Source organism: Oncorhynchus mykiss, chromosome 1 (genome assembly GCF_057628025.1).
Source record: "Oncorhynchus mykiss isolate SJ-2025 chromosome 1, ASM5762802v1, whole genome shotgun sequence".
NCBI classification, from domain to species: Eukaryota; Metazoa; Chordata; class Actinopteri; order Salmoniformes; family Salmonidae; genus Oncorhynchus; species Oncorhynchus mykiss.
Window position 1 is genome coordinate 14816452 of NC_143022.1, and position 21049 is coordinate 14837500.

At 40.9% G+C, this 21049-nt stretch overlaps 3 protein-coding genes across 3 annotated transcripts in view; 2 read left to right on the forward strand and 1 right to left on the reverse strand.

Moving 5' to 3' along the window:
• Positions 1–1227: 1227 nt before the first annotated feature.
• LOC110485322 (T-cell acute lymphocytic leukemia protein 1 homolog) lies at positions 1228–6368 on the forward strand. The gene is made up of 4 exons (XM_021556420.3): positions 1228–1420; positions 3282–3952; positions 4338–4435; positions 4869–6368. The coding sequence occupies exons 2-4, from the start codon at positions 3435–3437 to the stop codon at positions 5321–5323; spliced, it is 1071 nt and encodes a 356-aa protein (XP_021412095.1). The 5' UTR covers positions 1228–1420; positions 3282–3434; the 3' UTR covers positions 5324–6368.
• A 5368-nt stretch (positions 6369–11736) lies between these two features.
• Positions 11737–16888, forward strand: pdzk1ip1 (PDZK1 interacting protein 1). Its single transcript, XM_036946195.2, has 4 exons — positions 11737–11910; positions 15354–15468; positions 15568–15657; positions 16321–16888. Exons 1-4 carry the CDS (start codon positions 11844–11846, stop codon positions 16391–16393), a joined length of 345 nt encoding a protein of 114 aa, XP_036802090.1. The 5' UTR covers positions 11737–11843; the 3' UTR covers positions 16394–16888.
• Positions 16889–17173: 285 nt separating this feature from the next.
• LOC110511200 (inaD-like protein) overlaps positions 17174–21049 on the reverse strand; it is a 297471-nt gene continuing 293595 nt past the window's right edge. Inside the window, exons 43-44 of the mRNA XM_090184789.1 lie at positions 21005–21049; positions 17174–20669 (exon numbers count right to left, since the gene is read on the reverse strand). The exon at positions 21005–21049 is cut by the window's right edge and continues 79 nt beyond it. Of these exons, the coding sequence (XP_090040915.1) occupies positions 20523–20669; positions 21005–21049 (192 nt within the window). The 3' untranslated portion in view covers positions 17174–20522. The remainder of the gene's footprint in view (positions 20670–21004) is intronic.

Genomic DNA, 21049 nt, shown 5'->3' on the forward strand with positions numbered 1-21049 from the left:
AGGTGCACATGGACACCTCCATCAAGGCGGGGGGGAACTCCGAGTCCAAGCAGGGGTTTTTAGGTCACATTTCCAAGTAGCTATTGAAATTAGATACATTAAAAAACATAGAAAATTCATGTAAAATTGCATGAGATGAAAATTGACAAACTAAAGGGGGTGCAATGTGTAGGCCCGCTGAGTGTACATTCTGAACCTTGTTTTAAGTCAGTAGGTCACAACCAAAAAGCTATGTGTGTGTCTATGCCATCGGGTTAGCTAGAACCAGTTTTGAATGTTGTAAGAGTAATGGTTAAAGAGCTATTGAAATTTGAACATTTGAATTGTCACTATGTTGACGGTCCCTAGCTGCTGTTGGTGGACGTAAGGAAAACTACAGGCGAATGAATATCCAACCTGAATCTGTCTTTATCTCGGTAATGACTGCAACCCCTGCAAAATGAACAAAGCAAGATAAAGGCTTCTGATAATTTAGCTGATTTAGCCTATTATTTTTCTCTGTAGATCTATATGTTTATTTCATATAGACTATTTAGCTATAAGAATAGACTACATCATTGTAGAGCCAGCTAAATAATAATGATAACCATAATTGGCAAGGTAGGTTACCAGGTGTAAGCTATGCTGTTTCAATTGAGGTTTTTCATGCAAACCTCTCATGTGAATATTGAATATCTGGCCCAAGAGACACTTGTTAGAGATAATTGATTGACAGTGTTCTGGGTGTTGTCAAATGCATTAACTTAAGAGTTTGATCCAAATGACAGAGAATTCATTAATTATCATTGTTGCACAATATAATATTATCAGAAATACATTCAGAAGACCAATGATATTAATTGTACATGTCGCATTAATTTATTCAAATTCATTAATGATTTTCGCACACACTGTTTAGTTATTCTCCGTCATAAAAGGTTAAGATATTAGTCAAAACAAACACGGCCTAATAGTATTTTTCTCAAGTCAACATCTTCACGGATATGATTTTAAATACGCCCCATTGCTCTATAATTAATTTTGGACTAAGCTTTGGAGCATTTTACAAGGCACATGGGATGTTTTCCTTTCAAATTTCCCGCTTAGCCTATATTTCAGTGCATATCCATTCTCAATAGGCCTATAAGACAACAACAAAAATGTCCTCCCATTTGCCCTCGATAAAACGTCAAATAATAATGAATAATTGTATAAATAATGGTTAAGGGGGCGCAACTGCGCGCCCTTATCTCTCGTCACCACATTGCACCGGTGTTCAGCTCGTTCCCCACACTAAGCGCCACACTGGACATGATGTGGAATTATATAAAACCTCACTTCCAGTTTCCACACAGTACGTCAGTGAATCTAAAACCTTAGACATGGACGACCCTCGACAAAATGGCTCCACACATACTCTATCAACAACACTCCGGCTATGGTAAGGACAGCACACCCAAATAGGCATTATCAAGTCATATTTGTTGTTGGTATGGATTTGTGGATATGTTATCTGTAATGGAAATATAGAAAATTGTTTATCATTGTTCGTTCCTATTTCTGATTGAAAATGCAGGCCAATTTGTTTCTCGGTCAAGGGAAATACAGCAGTTTGCCTATCGATTTGGCGTTCACTTTATCTACCAATATAATAGGCTTCGATATTTTCCTTTTTTATTCGTTTAGCAACATATCCTCAGTCAATTTCCACTATCCACATACTTTGGGAAGGCTATAGGCTAAGAATAATTTGTGGATGATAATTTCATTCTGATTTAGGTTACGGAGCAATAGCCTAATATATTCGTTATGTAGGCCCAGTCTAAAAATGTTATTAATCTCTACATCTTTATAGGCTATTGTGAAACAGAAAATGACCACTCTGTTTCTGTAAAAATGTGTGAAGCCAAGGTCTATCTACACAGTTTGGCTATGGAATGAAAAGGTTTCCACCTCACATTTTGTGCACTCTAAAACCTGATTTAATTCGCTTCAAACGTACAAAACCATAAGTTAATAATGAATGATAGCCTAAAATAAACGACGCAAAAACGTACTCTATACCCTGTTATTGTCATTACCTTTTAAGCGCACGAGCCATAACCAAAACAATATTGGTTGTGAAAAACACTACACTTATTCCTTTAGCAGCATGGGAAGAAATAACATTTAATTTGAAACTAAGTTATGCTCAAGCAAAAAAGTAAGAATATATCAAATAAAATACATTCAAAAGAAAAAGACAATGAACGAAGAATTATGAGCTCAATTGAAAAATATGTGCTCAAGAGTGACAGCGGTTATCATTGCAACTTAATGAATATGAGTGTGGTATAGGCTGCTATATTATAACGATAATGATCCAGCGAAAGACAAAGGCTAATTATATTGATGTTTAATTTAGGGGATCCATGTATGTGAAATGTTGTCTATTGTATTTTGTCTAAGTCTATTGTCTGTAATAGACATTAAAAGGAAGCGTTATCTCTGCGTGGACATTTTAAAATATATACTTTTGTATTTTTTTATTTAGACAATTGTCTAAAAATCCCAAATATATATATATATATATATATATATATATATATATATATATATATATATATATATATATATATATATATATATATATTTTTTTTTTTTTTAAATGTCCACGCAGAGATATCGCTTCCGTTTAACCGCACGACGATTGTCGGGCAAATGCAACAATGTGGAAGAATGATTAAGACCCCTCCCTGTTAAAACCTGCGCGTTATCAGAATTGTTATCCACCCTGCCAGTTAATAGCAGCTTATAAGGTCAGGGTCACGTGAACGTGGAGTACCAGTTAGAACAAAGCCAGCTATGTTACATTCTCTATTTATCTTTTATGTACAGGCCAAATAGAACAACAATTGTTTTAAAAAACAATACTATTCTCTAAAGTAGTAGCCATGTCATGTGATATGATAATTCCGATCTGATGGACTACAAGAGTGCATTCAAAATTGTTAATTGGCTTATAGCCTGTAATTGACAAGGGCAGCAGTAATGCAACAGTGTGCTCAAACAGTTAAACACGTTGATAGTATAGGCCTATGCACCCACCTCTAGACCAAGTGCAAATTAATGGATGCAGCTATCTGCCTGCTGAATTGGTTGATGAGGTGGCGTGCGCGGGATTGACAGTACTGGACCCGCAGTGTCGCGACCGCAGGAGTCTGCATTTTTGGATACTCATTAGAAAAATGAGTTTATTCATTAGAAAATGTTTATATTCATAACATTAAAGCATAAGCATAAAAGCTATCTTGTTTTTGCAGGTGACATCAAGGATTAATATCGCCAGATGAGTGGGGTCTTTTCGATGCTCAACTCAGTCAATCTCGGATAAGCCTACCATTAAGCCTTTGCGTTTTTACTAGGCTATTTCATGCATTTTTACGCACGGTCGAATCTATCGAATAGCCGTTGAAATGATGGAAAAACGGAAACCAGAATTTAGGCATCTCAGTCCTATTGTCAATGGGTGCAAGTCCCCACAGCACGACAGCCTGACTACTTCCATAACAGGTCGTGTCAGTGGGGAGGGGGGCGAAGCTGTTAGCGAGACACAGGAAAACACGACTGCGGCGTCGGGGGACTCAGCTGAGAGGAAGCGTGTCCCCAGGGAGCACTGCAACGGGACTATCTTCATTAATGGCGTTTCCAAGGAAACGGCGTACCACAGCGAGCTAAAAAAGTTAGTACCGGTTATCGAATTGGCCAGGGGAGGAGGACCGGTGGATATAAAAGCTAGGGAGCAGACGGCAGACATTAACCACAAGGTACAGACCACGGAGCTGTGCAGACCGCAAATACCCCTGCCACTGGATTCCCGGGACCCGTTGTTGAGCGAAACTCGAATGGTGCAGTTGAGCCCGCTCGCCTTCCCTCTCCCTGCACGAGCGATGCTGTACAGTAACTTTGCTCAACCACTCGCCACAATGAACAGGTAAGGCATACTAACCGTTTGGAAATGTTTTTATGTCCAAATTATGTGCGTGGTCTTGAGATGTTTATGCTGTGGGTCAGCGCAATTATTGTTGGATATGTATTGGATTTATGTAGCCTAGGTCTATCCCAAGTTTAGGCCTGAAATGTGCATTCCGATTTAAATTGTTTTCATTATTATTATTGGCTATTAAATAATAGTAATAATAATAATGATTTGTGTTATTATAAATGCTTTGCGTTTTTCATTTCTTACTTTGCAAATGGAAATGCGTAGGCCTATATTAACTGTCATAGTTATGTCCAACAAAATCACCAGTATAAAAGTCTATAGATATATTAATGTGTGGTCTAATTCCACTTCTAATTCTAATTACTTTCTCTAGTGGCTATGGTGGCGAGACAGAACAGTATGGCATGTACCCCAGCCATAGGATCAAACGACGACCCGCGCCTTATGAGATTGAAATCAACGATGATAATGGTAAGAGTATTTTAGATTTTAATAATTATGTCTATCCACACTTTGCTCTGGATATTGCATCAAACTGTCAGGGTGCAAAGGGAGTTTCTGGACAATAGTCATTTTAAAGAGAAAAGCTGCAACAGGAATACAGAGAGACTGACAACTTGTAAAGTGCTGCATCAAGTCTAACTGTCATACCATTAAAGTGTGGTTTAACACAGAGAGCTGACATCTGGGTTGGTGGTCTTTAGACAGAAGGAAAGGGCATGTAGGGAATAGGAATGACAAACTCAGGTTCTGGAAGGCCACAGTGCAAGCTTTTGTTAAAGCCTAGCTCTAACACATATGATTCAACTATACTGTACATACTGCTGGTGTATGCAGACAGTGTATTATCAAACATATCAGAATACCCACAGTATTTAACACCCTCTCCTCCTCCCCCTTTCAGGCTCACAGCCTAAAATTGTGCGGCGGATCTTCACCAACAGCCGCGAGCGTTGGCGCCAGCAGAACGTGAACGGCGCGTTCGCTGACCTCCGCCAGCTCATCCCTACCCACCCGCCCGATAAGAAGCTCTCCAAAAACGAGATCCTCCGACTGGCCATGAAGTACATCAACTTCCTGGCCAAGCTACTGGACGACCAGGAAGGTGTGGTGGGGGGCGGCAGTGGTGCTGAGGGGGCCTGGGCTCCCGAGGGCCATGAGGAGAGCCTGGTCCGGGAGGAGCTCCTCCAGGGCATGCTGTCATCCAGCAACTCCAGCTGCGGGAGTCTTCTGGGAGGGGATGGGAGTCCCGACAGCTACACCGAGGACCAGGACTCGTCTGTCGAGTCTCGAACGCAAACCTCCAGGGTTCTCCATCCTCACTCTGGACTCCATATGGACGAACACAACCACAGATGACTCAGCATTTTCCCTATGTGGAGAAGAAAAGAGACAATGTGAGAAGCAGGAGGTTGGCGATTTGGAGCATTTTTCCACCTGGGTAGAGAGGGTGTGTCGAATGGTGATGCATTTGTGTTGTGTACAGATTTGCTCTCTCTCTTCTTCCTGTTTCGCTCAATGGCTCTGTCTGTTATTGGCCAATCCAGAGGAGGGTGTGTTCTCTGGTGGAACATGTCCCAGCTGCTGTTGTAAGCAGGTGATGGATTTGGAAGTCATGAAAGTACAAACTAAGTTGAAAATATTTAAAAACAGTGAAGGTATTTATGGAAAAAGGCATGAAATTGCAAAATGATACCTTTTCTTGTCTAAGGTGAAAGTTTGTTTAGGTACACTGCTTGACTCTAAACAAGAATGAGAACTGTGTTCTTAAGTACTACAGACTACTAAATGTAAGTGACTTGTCTTCATTTTAGGGTCCGCTAAAGTTAATTTGAGTTCCTTTAGAACCTAACATTTGGGGTTTATCAAATAATAATGTCCAGACCTGAAGTCCAGAATTGGTTTTCTTGAAGATCACCTCATTAGTTGTTGGATGGCACAGTTAATCCCCAGCACAAATAGTTATTCAGTGAGATAACTGATAATAACCGATAATCGGTCAAGACAAAAAAAAGTGAGGTCTCAGTGTGGCTGTCAATGTTGGGAGAAGAACAAAATGTTTAAAAGTCTACTTGTTAATGTGATATTCACATAAACCACATGGTTGCAATATTTACCATACAAAATGTAATTGAGATAAGTACGACGCAAGTGCACACACACACACCATTCGAAGTTCAGACACACCATTCGAAGTTCACACACACACAAACCATTCAAAGTTCACACACACACACACACACCATTCGAAGTTCACACACACACACCATTCGAAGTTCACACACACACACACCATTCAAAGTTCACACACACACACACACCATTTGAAGTTCACACACACACACACACCATTCAAAGTTCACACACACAAACACCATTCAAGTTAACTGAGAGCCAAAACAAAGGAGGAAATGATTCCTGTCCAATAACAGAACAATAAAACAACATTATAATATCTCTGTATCTAAAGATATTTAAAGACAGGTACAACAAGCATTCCACTTCTAGTGTACATAAAACGGACAATGGAAAAAATGTTCAACTCCTTCTTTCCCTGTAACCACGGTACATTGAGTTTATCCTATTTTTACACATTCACTTCTTTCATTTATCTTTTATTGATAACATTCATAAAGGAAGTGTTTTACCACTGTATTTAACATAATGTACATGCTATTTCAGCATACTATTGAGTAACCAGAATTGGTACCTTTTAATTCTATGATGATATAAAGTTTTTTTTTTTTGTGTGTGATATTTTGTAGGATAAAACTTTTCCATCTATAAATACATGCAAAGTTATATCTCAGAGAATTGTATGAAACCACAAAATAAAAAAAATGGAGAAAAATAACTTGACAATCGTGTGCTGTTGTGCTAATCGTTTCCAATTGTTACATGTTATATTTGTCCATCATCTATTTTACTTTAAACATTTCAAAAACAAAAGTATTAAAATCAACCAGGTGGACCCATAGAACTACGTATAGAATCATAGTGAATTATAGGATATGTGGGTATACCCCTCACAGGAAGATGCTTCCCATTTTGTGAATTAGAGGCCTGTCTGCAATCTGCATGGGCAGTAGTTTGCAAACAAAGACATGGTGTAAACATTGTTCGGTGCATGAGTTTGATTGAATTCCAGTTTAATTCAATGGCAGTAGTATAATTTATGCCTACTCCAAATTGGTTTTCAAATAGAGATACAGTACATGGAAGGAATTGGTATGAGGAAGGAATTGTATTTATTTATTATAATAATTTTTTTATGTTGACCCCAACCCCCAAAACTATCCATTAAAAATGCCAATTGAATTTCAACCCATTTTTAGGGAAGTTCCCATCATTTGAAATTCCAATCCCTAAAGATCCATCCACAGACAGACCCCACAATCAGGATAGATGCCTCTTCAGATGAGATGCAATGGGTCAAATGTAACCTTCGTGTTCCCACCATATGAATTGACCACTATTGTTATTATCCACTAATAGGATTGTGATAGAGTGGAGCTAGAAGGTATTTAAGGGGGCACTGGGTAGCAGTATGTCCTGATTACAGCTCTGTGATGAGTGGAGCGATGGTGCAGATGACTGATAAGAATCACAGCCAATGAAAAAGCCATCAGAGACGGAGAGGTCAGGGTACTGGTCCCGTAGGGAATGAAGGGGTGTGTGTGAAATACTGACGCATCACCAGTTCCCATCGCGGTCTACGGGCATCATTTTAATTTCAGGGGAAAAGAGCCTAATGGTTAGAAGCAGAGATATACGGTCTCTTTATAAATGGCTCTGATTGTAAGTAAACTAGTATATCACACAAAATATGAGCATATGGGTCAATATTATATGTGTATATGTGGGTAAATATTATATGTGTATATTTAAGCAATAAGGCCAGAGGGAGTGTGGTATATGGCCAATGGCTGTTGTTATGTACGATGCAACGAGGAGTGCTAGGAGACAGCCCTTAGCCGTGGTATAATAGACATATATCACGAACCACCGTGGTGCGTTATTGCTATTATAAACTGGTTACCAACGAAATTAGAGCAGTAAAAATAAATGTTTTGTCAAACCCATGGTATACGGTCTGATATACCACGGCTTTCAGCCAATCAGCATTCAGGGCTCGAACCATCCAGTTCATAAGTAAGAATATATTATGTATGTATATGTGGGTATATATTATGTGTGTATATGTGGGTATATATTATGGGTGTATATGTGGGTATATATTATGTGTGTATATGTGGGTATATATTATGTGTGTATATGTGGGTATATATTATGGGTGTATATGTGGGTATATATAATGTGTGTATATGTGTGTATATATTGTGTGCATATGTGGGTGTATATTATGTGTGTATATGTAGGTATATATTATGTGTGTATATGTGGGTATATATTATGTGTGTATATGTGAGTACATATTATGTGTGTATATGTGTGTATATATTGTGTGCATATGTGGGTATATATTATGTGTGTATATGTAGGTATATATTATGTGTGTATATGTGGGTATATATTATGGGTGTATATGTGGGTATATATTCTTCGTTAAGAAGGACTACATTGATCTCATACTGCACATGAAGGACCCAGATTAAGACTAGTCCACAATTCAAAGGCACTTTCAATAGAGATTTTCCATTGGGATTCATTTTTAGTCCAGGACTAGGTTTAATTTGTATGTCCAGGGAACTGGCCCTTAAGGAAGTAATGACACAAATACACAATGAGTGAGGTGCTACATCACCCCAGTATTTACACAGCAACTGTGCACTTGTCTCACCCCCACTATAATGACACAGGCAAACACAGAGATTAAACAAACACAGGTTTATATTTCAGAGGCCTTCACATAAAAGACGTGGATTATGTTCTGTAGCTACAGTGTATTCAGAAAGTATTCCAACTCCTTGACTTTTTCCACATTACAGCCTTATTCTAAAATTGATTCAAACGTTTTTTTTCCCTCATCAATCTACACACAATACTTCATAATGACAAAGCAAAAACAGGGTTTTAGAAATGTTTGCAAGTGGATAAAAAAAATTGAAATATTACATTTACATAAGAATTCAGACTCTTTACTCAGTACTTTGTTGAAGCTCCCTTGGAAGTGATTACAGCTTCGAGTCTTCTTGGATATGACGCTACAAGCTTGGCACACCTGTATTTAGGGAGTTTCTCCCATTCTTCTCTGCAGATCCTCTCAAGCTCTTTCAGTTGTATGGGGAGCGTCACTGCACAGCTATTTTCAGGTCTCTCCAGAGATGTTTGATCGAGTTCAAGTCTGGGCTCTGGCTGGGACATTCTGAGACTTGTCCCGAAGCCACGCATGCGTTGTCTTGGCTGTGTGCCATTGTCATTGTCCTGTTGGAAGGTGAAACTTCACGCCAGTCTGAGGTCCTGAGCTCTCTGGAGCAGGTTTTCATCAAGGACCTCTCTGTACTTTGCTCCGTTCATCTTTCCCTCGATTATGACTAGTCTCCCAGGCCCTGTTGCTGAAAAACATTCCTTCGAACTCACGGCTTAGTTTTTGCTCTGCACTGTCAACTGTGGGACCTTAGTCTCATAGCAAAGTGACTGTATTACTTTGTAATAAATTTGCTAACATTTCTTAAAAATCCTTTTGCTTTGTCATTATGGGGTATTGTGTATAGATTGATGAGCATTTTTATTTTATTTGATCCATTTTAGAATAAGGTTGTAAATGTAACAAAATGTGGAAAAAGTCAAAGGGTGTGAATACTTTCCAAATGCACTGTATGTATAGAAATTAATTTAGGCTGGTGTGCAATGGAAATTTTATAGGCACTGTACACACACGCGCGCACGCACGCACGCACACCGAATGTCATATCTTTATACTTGCAACAGCGATCCAACAATATTAATTACAGGTCTGTGCCACACTTATCTACCAATTATGTATTGCTTTCAGGGTAACACTCAGAATAAGGCCTTCCAGATATTAACAAAACATCAGCCCCATCCATAAAAACCACTCGGGTGTATATCCACCTATAAATATGTTCATTTCACATTCATGGCATTATGTCCACTCAAGCGTATTGAGTATGAGAGCGAGTTCCCTCCATTGAAATAATGGATTAAATCAAGACACTTTAACTCAGCAAAATCACAGCGGATTCTTGCCTCTTTTTAACTCTTAGAACCCTTCTCCCATAAGAAGACAGTGAGAGAGCAGTCAGAGCAGCCAGGAGCCAATCTGGGAATGCGTTCCAAATGGCCCCCTATTCCCTACATAGTGCACTACTTTTGACCAGAGCCCTATGAGCCCGTGTCAATAGTAGTGCACTGAATAGGTTGCCATTTGGGCCTTTCAAACAAAAACCAGTGTTACAGACAGATAACAAAATAAAACCTCTTTATGGCTGGAGATAACTAGATAGACAGGGGGAGAAATCAATTAAAGGCCCCCTCCCTACCTCCCTCCTCCCATCCCTCCCTCCCATCCCTCCCTGCCTCTGTGTGTGGTTGATGGGATGGATGGGATGGGCCATATGGGAATTGTGTTCTCTCCAGAGAACAGAACTGAGGGCTGGTTCTCAGCAGGTAACGGGACAGTGGGGAGAGACGCTACTACTGGCTCTCAGGGTCGCTATCTGATATCATTGCCAACCTACTCCCCTGAGGTGTGTGTGAGGGAGATAGAGAAAGAGAGAGGGGGGAGAAGGGGTGGTGTTAATGAGAGGGCGGGGTTGGCTGAAAGGGACCTGCTAATTTGGCTGGTGCTAAGGTTAGGACAAAGCCTAGTACTGATGGACTGTATAAACTGACAGACGGACAGGCGGATGGACAGACACACACACGCTCATCATGTGTCCCTGGAGTCCAGAGGGGGTGTGTCCCCTAACCTTCCTGCACATCCCCCTTTCTGCTCGACTAATCCAGCCTTTTACATTTCCCCGTCATGCCTGAAATAACAACATGCACCCATGTGAAGCCCACTGCACCATCTATACCCATGCAGGCTACAGTAACTACTGAAAGTACACAAGTATGGCTCTGCTAAACGTCAACTTTGACTGCAAAGTCAGCTCCCTTGTTGCATTATGTCAGTCATTCTGGCGCATTGTCAAGTTCACCTTTTTAACGAGATATAGTAAACTATAGTTTTCTGATAACAAATCATCCTAGTATACAACTCTAAATCATGTTAGAATTATACATTAAGCAGGAGAGGGCTGTTTAACTCAGGCTAATATAGTTTACTATGAAAAAATAGATTTTGTCAAGTGGTAACTCCTTAGTGGGCAAAAACTGAGTTCCACGGTTCTTTTAAACTAAAACCTCCAGTGACATATTAGAAGTGTGGTCATGAGACACTAACCAAGCCAAAGTCCTTCTTCAGAGATTAATATTTATTCTCTAGGTTTTTGTGTGTTTCCACTGAGCTGCTATTGGAGTGTGTTTATATAGTCTACTTCCTGGTCACTATAGTGGAAAATCCCCTGTACCAAGTGTTATGTATTGAAGTGGACCTAATAAGTAAATGTTCTCTAATTATGTGTACTTTTGTAGGACAGACAGATTCATTTGCACATCTGAAATAATACAAATATTTGCATATTTTCTGTTAATAGATGGATGGCCTACAAATGTCAATCTCTGAACGAAATCAGCAAATAAAACATGAGGTTATAGCGATTATTACCGAATCATCACCAGTTGTTTGTCTAAGCAGGCATGGGTTAATTATTAACCGAATACTGTGCCAGGATGTGTGTTCTTTACATGCCAAAAAACACAACTGAGCCACATAGAACAAACCTATTCCGAAGAGTTGCTCACGAGGCCATTTTGGGATCTAAAAACATTTTGTGGATTTTCAGAGTCAACAATGGGGAGAGATCCTACTGTGGTTATATGGCTGATGCTGACTTTGGGAGTAGTCACAGCTCAAATAGGTAAGAACTGAAACTAATGGTTACATTTGAAGTTTATAGTAGCCTACATAAAGAAATAGCTAAATTATGTGACTGCATGCTGTTCCAACTCACTGTTGATAAGAGTGGGGAGCATAAAATATAATATATATACACTACCGGTCCAAAGTTTTAGAACACCTACTCATTCAAGAGTTTTTCTTTACTTTTACTATTCTCTACATTGTAGGATAATAGTGAAGATATCAAAACTATGAAATAACACATATGGAATCATGTAGTAACCAAAGTGTTAAACAAATCCAAATAAATTTTTTATTTGAGATTCTTCAAAGTAGCCACCCTTTGCCTTGATGACAGCTTTGCACACATTCTCTCAACCAGCTTCATGAGGTAGTCACCTAGAATGCATTTCAATTAATTGGTGTGCCTCGTTAAAAGTGCATTTGTGTTGTGACAAGGTAGAGTGGTATACAGAAGATATCTCTATCTGGTAAAAGACCAAGTCCATATTATGGCAAGAACAGCTAAAATAAGCAAAGAGAAATGACAGCCCATCATTACTTTAAGACATGAAGGTCAGTCAATCTGGAACATTTCAAGAACTTTGAAAGTTTCTTCAAGTGCAGTCGCAAAAACCATCAAGCGTTATGATGAAACTGGCTCTCATGAGGACCTCCACAGGAAAGGAAGACCCAGAGTTACCTGTCTCTCATGAGGACCGCCACAGGAAAGGAAGACCCAGAGTTACCTGTGCTGCAGAGGACAAGTTCATTAGAGTTACTATCCTCAGAAATTGCAGCCTAAATAAATGCTTCACAGAGCTCAAGTAACAGACCAGTGGTGGAAAAAGTACCCAATTGTCATACTTGAGTAAAAGTATAGATACCTTAATAGAAAGTTACTCAAGTAAAAGTGAGAGTCACCCTGTAAAATAGAGTAAAAGTCTAAAAGTATTTGGTTTTAAATATACTTAAGTATAAGTGCTTTTGGTTGTCAGGAAAAATGTAAGGAGTAAAAAGTGCAATCTTTTCTTTAGGAATGTAGTGAAGTAAAAGTCAAAGTTGTAAAAATATAGTAAAGTAGTTAAGTTAAGTACAGATACCCCCAAAAACGAATGAAGTAACATTATTTACACCACTATAACAGACACATCTCAACATCAACTGTTCAGAGAAGACTGCAGGGAATCAGGCCTTCATGGTTGAATTTCTGCAAAGAAACCACTACTAAAGGACACCAATAATAAGAAGAGATTTACTTGGGCCAAGAAACACGAGTAATGGACATTAGACGTGTGGAAATCTGTCCTTTGGAAAAATTTGAGATTTTTGGTTCCAACCGCCGCGTCTTTGTCAGACGCAGTGTAGGTGAACGGATGATCTCCGCATGTGTGGTTCCCACCGTGAAACATGAAGGAGGGGGTATGATGGTGTGGGGGTGTTTTGCTGGTGACACGCTCTGTGATTTATTTAGAATTCAAGGCACACTTAACCAGCATGGCTACCACACCATTCTGCAGCAATACGCCATCCCATCTGGTTTGCGCTTAGTGGGACTATAATTTGTTTTTCAACAGGACAATGACCCAACATACCTTTAGGCTGTGTAAGGGCTATTTGACCAAGAAGGAGAGTGATGGAGTGCTGCATCAGATGACCTGGTCTCCACAATCACCCGACCTCAACCCAATTGAGATGGTTTGGGATGAGTTGGACCGCAAAGTGAAGGAAAATCAGCCTATGTGAGAACTCTTTCAAGACTGTTGGAAAAGCATTCCAGGTGAAACTGGTTGAGAGAATGCCAAGAGTGTGAAAAGCTGTCATCAAGGCAAAGGGTGGCTACTTTGAAGAAGCTCAAATATTATATAAATGTTGATTTGTTTAACACTTTTTTGGTAACTACATTATTTCCTAGTTTTGATGTCTTCACTACTATTCTACAATGTAGAAAATAGTAAAAATAAAGAAAAACCCTTGAATGAGAAGGTGTCCAAACTTTTGACTGGTACTATATATATATACACACACACACACACACACACACACATATATACACACACACACACACACACACACACATATTAACATATATATATATACCACATATATATATATAATATACCAGTGGTTGAATTTTCCTAACAGTGTGCAATCATTTTCCATAATGAACCATCTATTCATTCATTAAAAATATTTTTTTTTACAACAAATGTTTGGCCTTTTGCTTACTATTTACATGTTCCCTCTGTCAGCATAATGCATGAGTAGGTTCATGGAGTTGTTTTCTCTGCTCATACAGGAGTAATAAAGGCCTAGTTTACTCATTTTGTGGGGGGAAATGTTTGTATTTTTTATTTAGTTATATTTATCAGGGGGTGCTGCAGCATCGTTAGCACCCCTACTTCCTACAGCTATGCGTATAGTTTTGAGAGATGAATGACACATTGCCTGGGGTTTCTTGATTCTCATCAGTTAAGAGCCTTCAACCAGAGGATAAATTAATATTGTCACTCAAGAGTTTATCTTGACTGCCATGTTAATAATCCCATCAACTGGGACGATAACTCAAGAGAATAAAAATCACATTACAGAACATTAGAATGACAAGTGACAGACATACAGCATTGTCTAAATTAAACGTTTAAAGGTGCAACCTGTAACTTACATGACCGGGAGACCCATGAGGTGAAGCACAATTGGCCCAGCGTCGTCTGGGTTAAGGGAGGGGTTTGGCCGGCCGGGATTTCCTTGTCACATCGCACACTAGCGACTCCTTGTGGCGGGCCGGGCACCTGCAAGCTGATTTCATTCGCCAGCTGGATGGTGTTTCCTCTGACACATTGGTGCGGCTGGCTTCCGGCTTAAGCGAGCAGTGTGTCAAGAAGCAGTGCGGCTTGGCAGGGTCGTGTTTCGGAGGACACATGGCTCTCGACCTCCGCTTCTCCCGAGCCCGTAGGGGAGTTGCAGCGATGGGACAAGACTATAACTACCAATTGGATATCATGAAATATATATTTTAAACAAGTGATCTATGCAACAATTGCACCTGTAACAACATGAGGAATCAAAACGATTGCTTAATTGAGCACCGTTAAAGCGGCAAAATGTACATTTTTGGGTGACATGACCAAATTCACATAGAAATAGTAGTTATAGATCTGTCACTGTCATTGAAAGCAAGTATAAGAACCTGCAGATCTGTTCTATGTGCTCTATTTCTATGCTTCCCGTTCTTAAGTTTTGTTTTTTGCGTCTTTTACTTTTAGCCTCAAACAGCTGAGAATATTAGATTTTAGTTAAGATGATACAATGATACGTGTTTCTCTTGTTTTGTCACATAAACTGAATTTAGACGAACTATTAGACTTTTAGCGACCAGGAAACGACGGAGAGATTTCTGCATATTGCACCTACACACCGGTATCCAATGATGACTTCCCCCCTATGTCCTGACTCTTTAAGATAAGGTGGAGCGGGCACTGCCACAGTGGCTGACAGGCATCATAGCTGTGGCTGTGTTTCTCTTCCTCATCTTCGTGGCGTTTCTGGTCAACAAGGCCTGGTGTCAGGACTCGAGGTGAGCCAAGACACCATGTCACCTGCACCCAACGGCATGAGATTGACAAAACGTTATAATTGCTTCTGAATCTGAATGTATACCATTGATTACATGAAGGCCTGACACCAAAGAATGTGAGTGTGGGAAGACCCCTGGGTATGCCAACACCAATGGAGACAGCTATGATACCAGCCTGGACATGTTCAGGTAAGATGCCACTTAATCGCTCTTGTTTCGTAGTCTACTTTTCTTTTTTACCCCTTTTTCTCCCCAATTTCATGGTATCCAATTGTTTTAGTAGCTACAGGCTCGAGAGAGACGAAGGTTGAAAGTCATGTGTCCTCCGATACACAACCCAACCAAGCCGCACTGCTTCTTAACACAGCGCATCCAACCCGGAAGCCAGCCGCACCAATGTGTCGGAGGAAACACCGTGCACCTGGCAACCTTGGTTAGCGCGCACTGCGCCTGGCCCGCCACAGGAGTCGCTGGTGCGCGATGAGACAAGCCCTACCTAACCCGGACGACGCTAGGCCAATTGTTGCCCCACGGACCTCCTGGTCGCAGTCGGTTACGACAGAGCCTGGGTGCAAACTCAGAGTCTCTGATGGCACAGCTGGCACTGCAGTACAGCTGCAGTTCAGCGCCCTTAACCACTGCGCCACCCGGGAGGCCGTAGTCTACTTTTCTAACAGTACAGTACTAGTGACCCACAGAGAAATAATGTTGGTGTGTGTGCAATTACAGTAGGGCCTGTGTTCTAATAAGTATGTGTGTGTGTGTGTGTGTGTGTGTGTGTATGTGTGTATGTGTGTGTGTGTGTGTGTGTGTGTGTGTGTGTGTGTGTGTGTGTGTGTGTGTGACCCACAGGAGCAGAGATCACGAGGGTGCATATGAGAACATGGACCTCGAAGGTATTGAAGACAAAGTCACTGTCATGTGACCAATGAGAACCAATAGAAGCCACCAATCTGTGGTTTGTCGTGGACGCGCGCACACACACACACACACACACACACACACGTAGTTTCAGAGACATGCAAAAGCAATTTACCAAGAGCAATCCAAGCAAGTCGCAAAAAGTTTCAAGATCAGTAGATATCCATTAAAGTGAATCTTAGAGTGTAGAATCTTGTCCAACAACTTTCTGATTTGTTTAAAAAGCTACAGTACATATGGGCCTAATGTGTGATAGAACTCTTAAAACCCATTCCTGCAGTCAAATGACCAAATCGCCATCTAGTGGCCTCATGGGTGGAATGTTATTCATATTTTTCATAATATCATAAAACATTTTTTTACATTTTTTTACAGAAGAAAATCTGGTGTTTCTATTTCAGATAATTTTGTTATACTGTATTTCAATCTTCTGTGATGTATATAAAGTGTAATATTGGGGTGCAAACTCAAAATGTAATACATTACAACTCTAGATCTGGTATGATACAGGCGTCTTCTTTTTTATAAGCTCATAACCATGTGTGTGAGGTGTATACTTTTGTTTCAAAGTAGATTTGTTTAAGACTCCCAAGAAGCACTCTGCATGACCCTGATTTAGCCCACTGAAGTATTAATAATATACAGACATGAAACATAAAAGGAACAATCCTCATAAAAATGGAAGCAATTGAGATATTCCTTAACAGTGTATCAATGAGACATGGTAGAATGACCTCTTATTAAAATACATGTATTTTAAGGACTGAACAGCCACACTTGAAGATCAGAGGGAGGACATGGTGGAAATGGTTGTGGTCCCCTTGCATTTAATAAAACCTCATCATCAAACAATGAATCAGAATTCATAAAGAGCATCAATGTAGGAACACACTCAGTACACACATTTAAAGATACGACTTGCAATTGTGATCATAGACAATATATTTTTCACACAAGTTCTTCTATAGACCTACAGTGCATTCGGAAAGTATTCAGACCCCTTGACTTTATCCACATTTTGTTACGTTACAGCCTTATTCTATAATGGATTAAATACAAAAATGTTTTTTTTGTGTGTGTGTAGATTGATGAGGGAAAAAAAATATTTAATACATTTTAGCTGTAAACGAAAGAAAATGTGGAAAAGGTCAAGGGGCCTGAATACTTTCTGAATGCACTGTATATACTCTGTATACACGTTTTACAGCATAACTTGTCACATGTGGACATATGAAAGGTGGATCGTTTCTTTGGATTTGAAAATGCGACCCAACGATCAATGAGGTGAATTAAGATGTTTTCTGTGACGCTAAGGTCGAGCAGTCAGTTCATCGGTGGCATCATAAGACGGAAATATTGGGAGTTACAGGATCATCATCAGTACAACTTCTGATGAACACACACACGTATGTGCACACACACACACACAGCCTATGGCTGATTGACACGCTTAGGACAAGGCCAGACAAAAGCTAAAATTCAACAGTAGATGGAGAGATCACAGGAGGAGAGGGAGTGGGAGAGAGAGCAGTGAGTGGCCGGATGTGTGCATTTAAAGGGGTTGAGCATTAAGACTTGACAGCGCTAGGCTCTCACAGAACTAAGACTGACATATGATAAATAGCCACTGTCTACTCTAGCACATCAGAGACTTATGGCACAGCAGTAGTTCCCTTAAGAGGCACCACATGGCACTAATAGTACACTTCCTCTAAATCCTAGGACCACTTCTGAGTATTCAAGGCGCACATTTAAGACACAGCCTACAATTAGATATTGCCACCAGATTGCACTTCAACTTTTTTTTAACTAAGTCAGTTAAGAACAAAGTCTTATTGGGTTAACTGCCTTGTTCAGGGGCAGAATGACAGATTTGTACCTTCTCAGCTCGGGGATTTGATATTGCAACCTTTCAGTCCAACGCTCTAACCACTAGGCTACCTGCCACCCTTTAACTGAGACGGGTTTGAGAGTTAATATGCAGGGTTAATATACAGTGTCGACCAGGGTCGTATTCATTAGGGCACAGCGTAGCAAAATGTTTTTTTTTTATTCAGTTCAGGTAGTCCCTCCTTGTTTCAGACCATTTTTCCTAGTTTGGTGCCTAAGGAACATGACCCCTGGGGAGTCTCAAAGTGTTATGGAGGAACATGTTTTCACTTCCTGTGAGTGTGGAGGGGTTTACGGGAGACAGACGAAGGGCTCAGAGAGAAACAGGATATCCTGTCATTGTTGGATGTGGCAAGCTTCTCACCACTGGACAGGACAGTGTGAAGCCACAGACACACATGGGTCGTATTCATTAATGCACACCGTAGCAAAATGTTTTTCTTCGCAAAAACAAAAAAAAGCGTATCTTACTGGACAAGTTCAGTCTGTCCCTTCCTGTTTCAGACCATTTTCTTCCATTTGGTGCCTAATGAATACAGCCCTGCTATATGATGATTAACATGTCTCATAACAAGAAAATAACGGATCATTGTTGATTCTCATAGTTCCCAAAAATGATGTCAAAAATAATCAATTGTTTTAGTGTGAAAAGCTAAAGAATAAGCTTGCAGTAACATACAGGTAGTACCATCCACGTAATATAAAGGCAGGTCAAACTACAAGTATTAGCACCTGGTATAATCTGTCTCACAACTTTAAAGAAAAGCTTCCCTGTAGGCCTCCCGAGTGGCACAGTGGTCCAAGGCACTGCCACACAGTGCTAGCTGTGCCATTAGAGATTCTGGGTTCGAGTCCAGGCTCTGTCGCTGCCGGCCGCGACCGTGAGACACATGGGGCGGCGCACAATTGGCCCAGCGTCGTCCGGGTTAGGGGAGGGTTTGGCCGGGTTAGGGGAGGGTTTGTCCTTGTCCCATCGTGACCTAGCGACTACTCCTGTGGCGGGCCAGGCGCAGTGCACGCTGACACGGTCTACAGGTGTACGGTGTTTCCTCCGACACATTGGTGTGGCTGGCTTCCGGGTTTAGTGGGCATTGTGTCAAGAAGCAGTGTGGCTTGGTTGGGTTGTGTTTCGGAGGACTCGGCTCTCGACCTTCGCCTCCCCTGAGTCCGTATGGGAGTTGCAGCGATGGGACAAGACTTTAACTACAAATTGGATACCACGAAATTGCGAAGAAAAATAAGTAAAAAAATTAATAAAGAAGCTTCCTACAGCAACTTCCTGCAGGACTACACAAGGTACTAGTGACACCAGCTGGTAGTTGGGTGGCCTTTATAACTGCCTTTGAATGTCTACAGAGGGAGCTATGTCATTCTTGATGCTATGAAGTGTATTAGAAGTGCACGGCTGTTTACCAGTTTCTATAGAATGCATTTCTTCTTCCTTTGGCCATGTCTAGCCTAATCACTGTTGAACTGAGTAGTGTTGTGGTGTAAGAGCCAGGAGTTTAAATGGTCTGTTTACAACAAGTATGACATGATATGAGACAAATGGACAAGTGTCTGTGATGAATGAGAATGTGTCAACCTGACAGTGACTAACTAGCCTATTGTGCATGTGTGTGTGTGTGTGTGTGTGTGTGTGTGTGTGTGTAGTATCTGTCCAGTTTAGTGCGTCCTGCCGAGACCATTCCTCCTCACAGTTTTCACATTAGCAGTACCTGCAGCTAACATCGCTAACGGCTAACCAGTGTCTCCCCATAAGGGAGATGCTAAGCTAACGCTAGGCTAACGGTGAAGAGACCTCCTTAACCAACTGAACCATTCATATTGCCCTATCAGTGTTCTATGATGTGTGATCACACAAAGTTGAAATGACACAAAGAGATCCGATATTCACATATAAAGCTTCCCACTTCGCTTCCTCGCTTCATAATATCCAAACATTCACCATTTTGAGTCGTGTATCCAGTCAGTACAGCGGTTGAACCGCCCTCACAGTGAAGCTCATAAGATGGCACACAGGAAATGAGGTGTCCCTACTTCCTGCAACCCCCCATATACAGTCCTCTTATTTCCCATGGTTCAACCACATGTGTTAACTATTGACTGAATCCTTCCAGAACCAATGTCCCCTTCACGTTAACGGGCTGTTTAATGGGCTGGAGACGGGCATCAGTTGTTGGTCAACTCTTTCCAACATGTTGGGGAGTTCAAACCAGTTCAAGGGGTAGAGTGTGTGTGAGCTAGGACAGCACATCCAGGGTGACGGCCCCTTTCTGTCTCTTCAGTATGGCCACAGCCAGCTCGTGTGTGGTCCCTTCCAGACTCTCTCCGTTCACAGACAAGATCTGGTCACCCCTCTTCAGACGCCCGTCCACCGCTGCTGCCCCCTGCAGCGACAACAGGGGAACGCACGCACGCACGCACGCACGCACGCACGCACACACACACACACACACACACACACACACACACACACACACACACACACACACACACACACACACACACACACAAAATGGTGTAAATACAAAAATTGGCCTTGTTACAGTATTTTTTAAATGCCACCTTATGATCCTTCCTCCCTTCTTTCAAGTAATCACTGATCTGTTTGTGTGTGTGTTTCTGTGTGTGTGTGTGTGGGGAAGGGAACTTTGCTGCCATCTAATGTCCCAGAGGGGAAATCAGGACATGTGTGTGATGGTGCAGAGTTGGAGATGGTTACCTTGCTGAAGACAGTCTTGATGTAGATTGGCAGGTCTCCATGAGG

What these genes read in the sequence shown, in the direction of transcription:
- LOC110485322 (XM_021556420.3), top strand. Translation starts at nt 3,435, where the DNA reads ATGATGGAAAAACGGAAACCAGAATTTAGGCATCTCAGTCCTATTGTC. An exon ending in CCACTCGCCACAATGAACAG is followed by an intron (nt 3,953 to 4,337) that starts GTAAGGCATACT and finishes TACTTTCTCTAG; the next exon opens with TGGCTATGGTGGCGAGACAG. An exon ending in TGAAATCAACGATGATAATG is followed by an intron (nt 4,436 to 4,868) that starts GTAAGAGTATTT and finishes TCCCCCTTTCAG; the next exon opens with GCTCACAGCCTAAAATTGTG.
- pdzk1ip1 (XM_036946195.2), top strand. Translation starts at nt 11,844, where the DNA reads ATGGGGAGAGATCCTACTGTGGTTATATGGCTGATGCTGACTTTGGGA. An exon ending in GCCTGGTGTCAGGACTCGAG is followed by an intron (nt 15,469 to 15,567) that starts GTGAGCCAAGAC and finishes GATTACATGAAG; the next exon opens with GCCTGACACCAAAGAATGTG. An exon ending in ACCAGCCTGGACATGTTCAG is followed by an intron (nt 15,658 to 16,320) that starts GTAAGATGCCAC and finishes TGTGACCCACAG; the next exon opens with GAGCAGAGATCACGAGGGTG.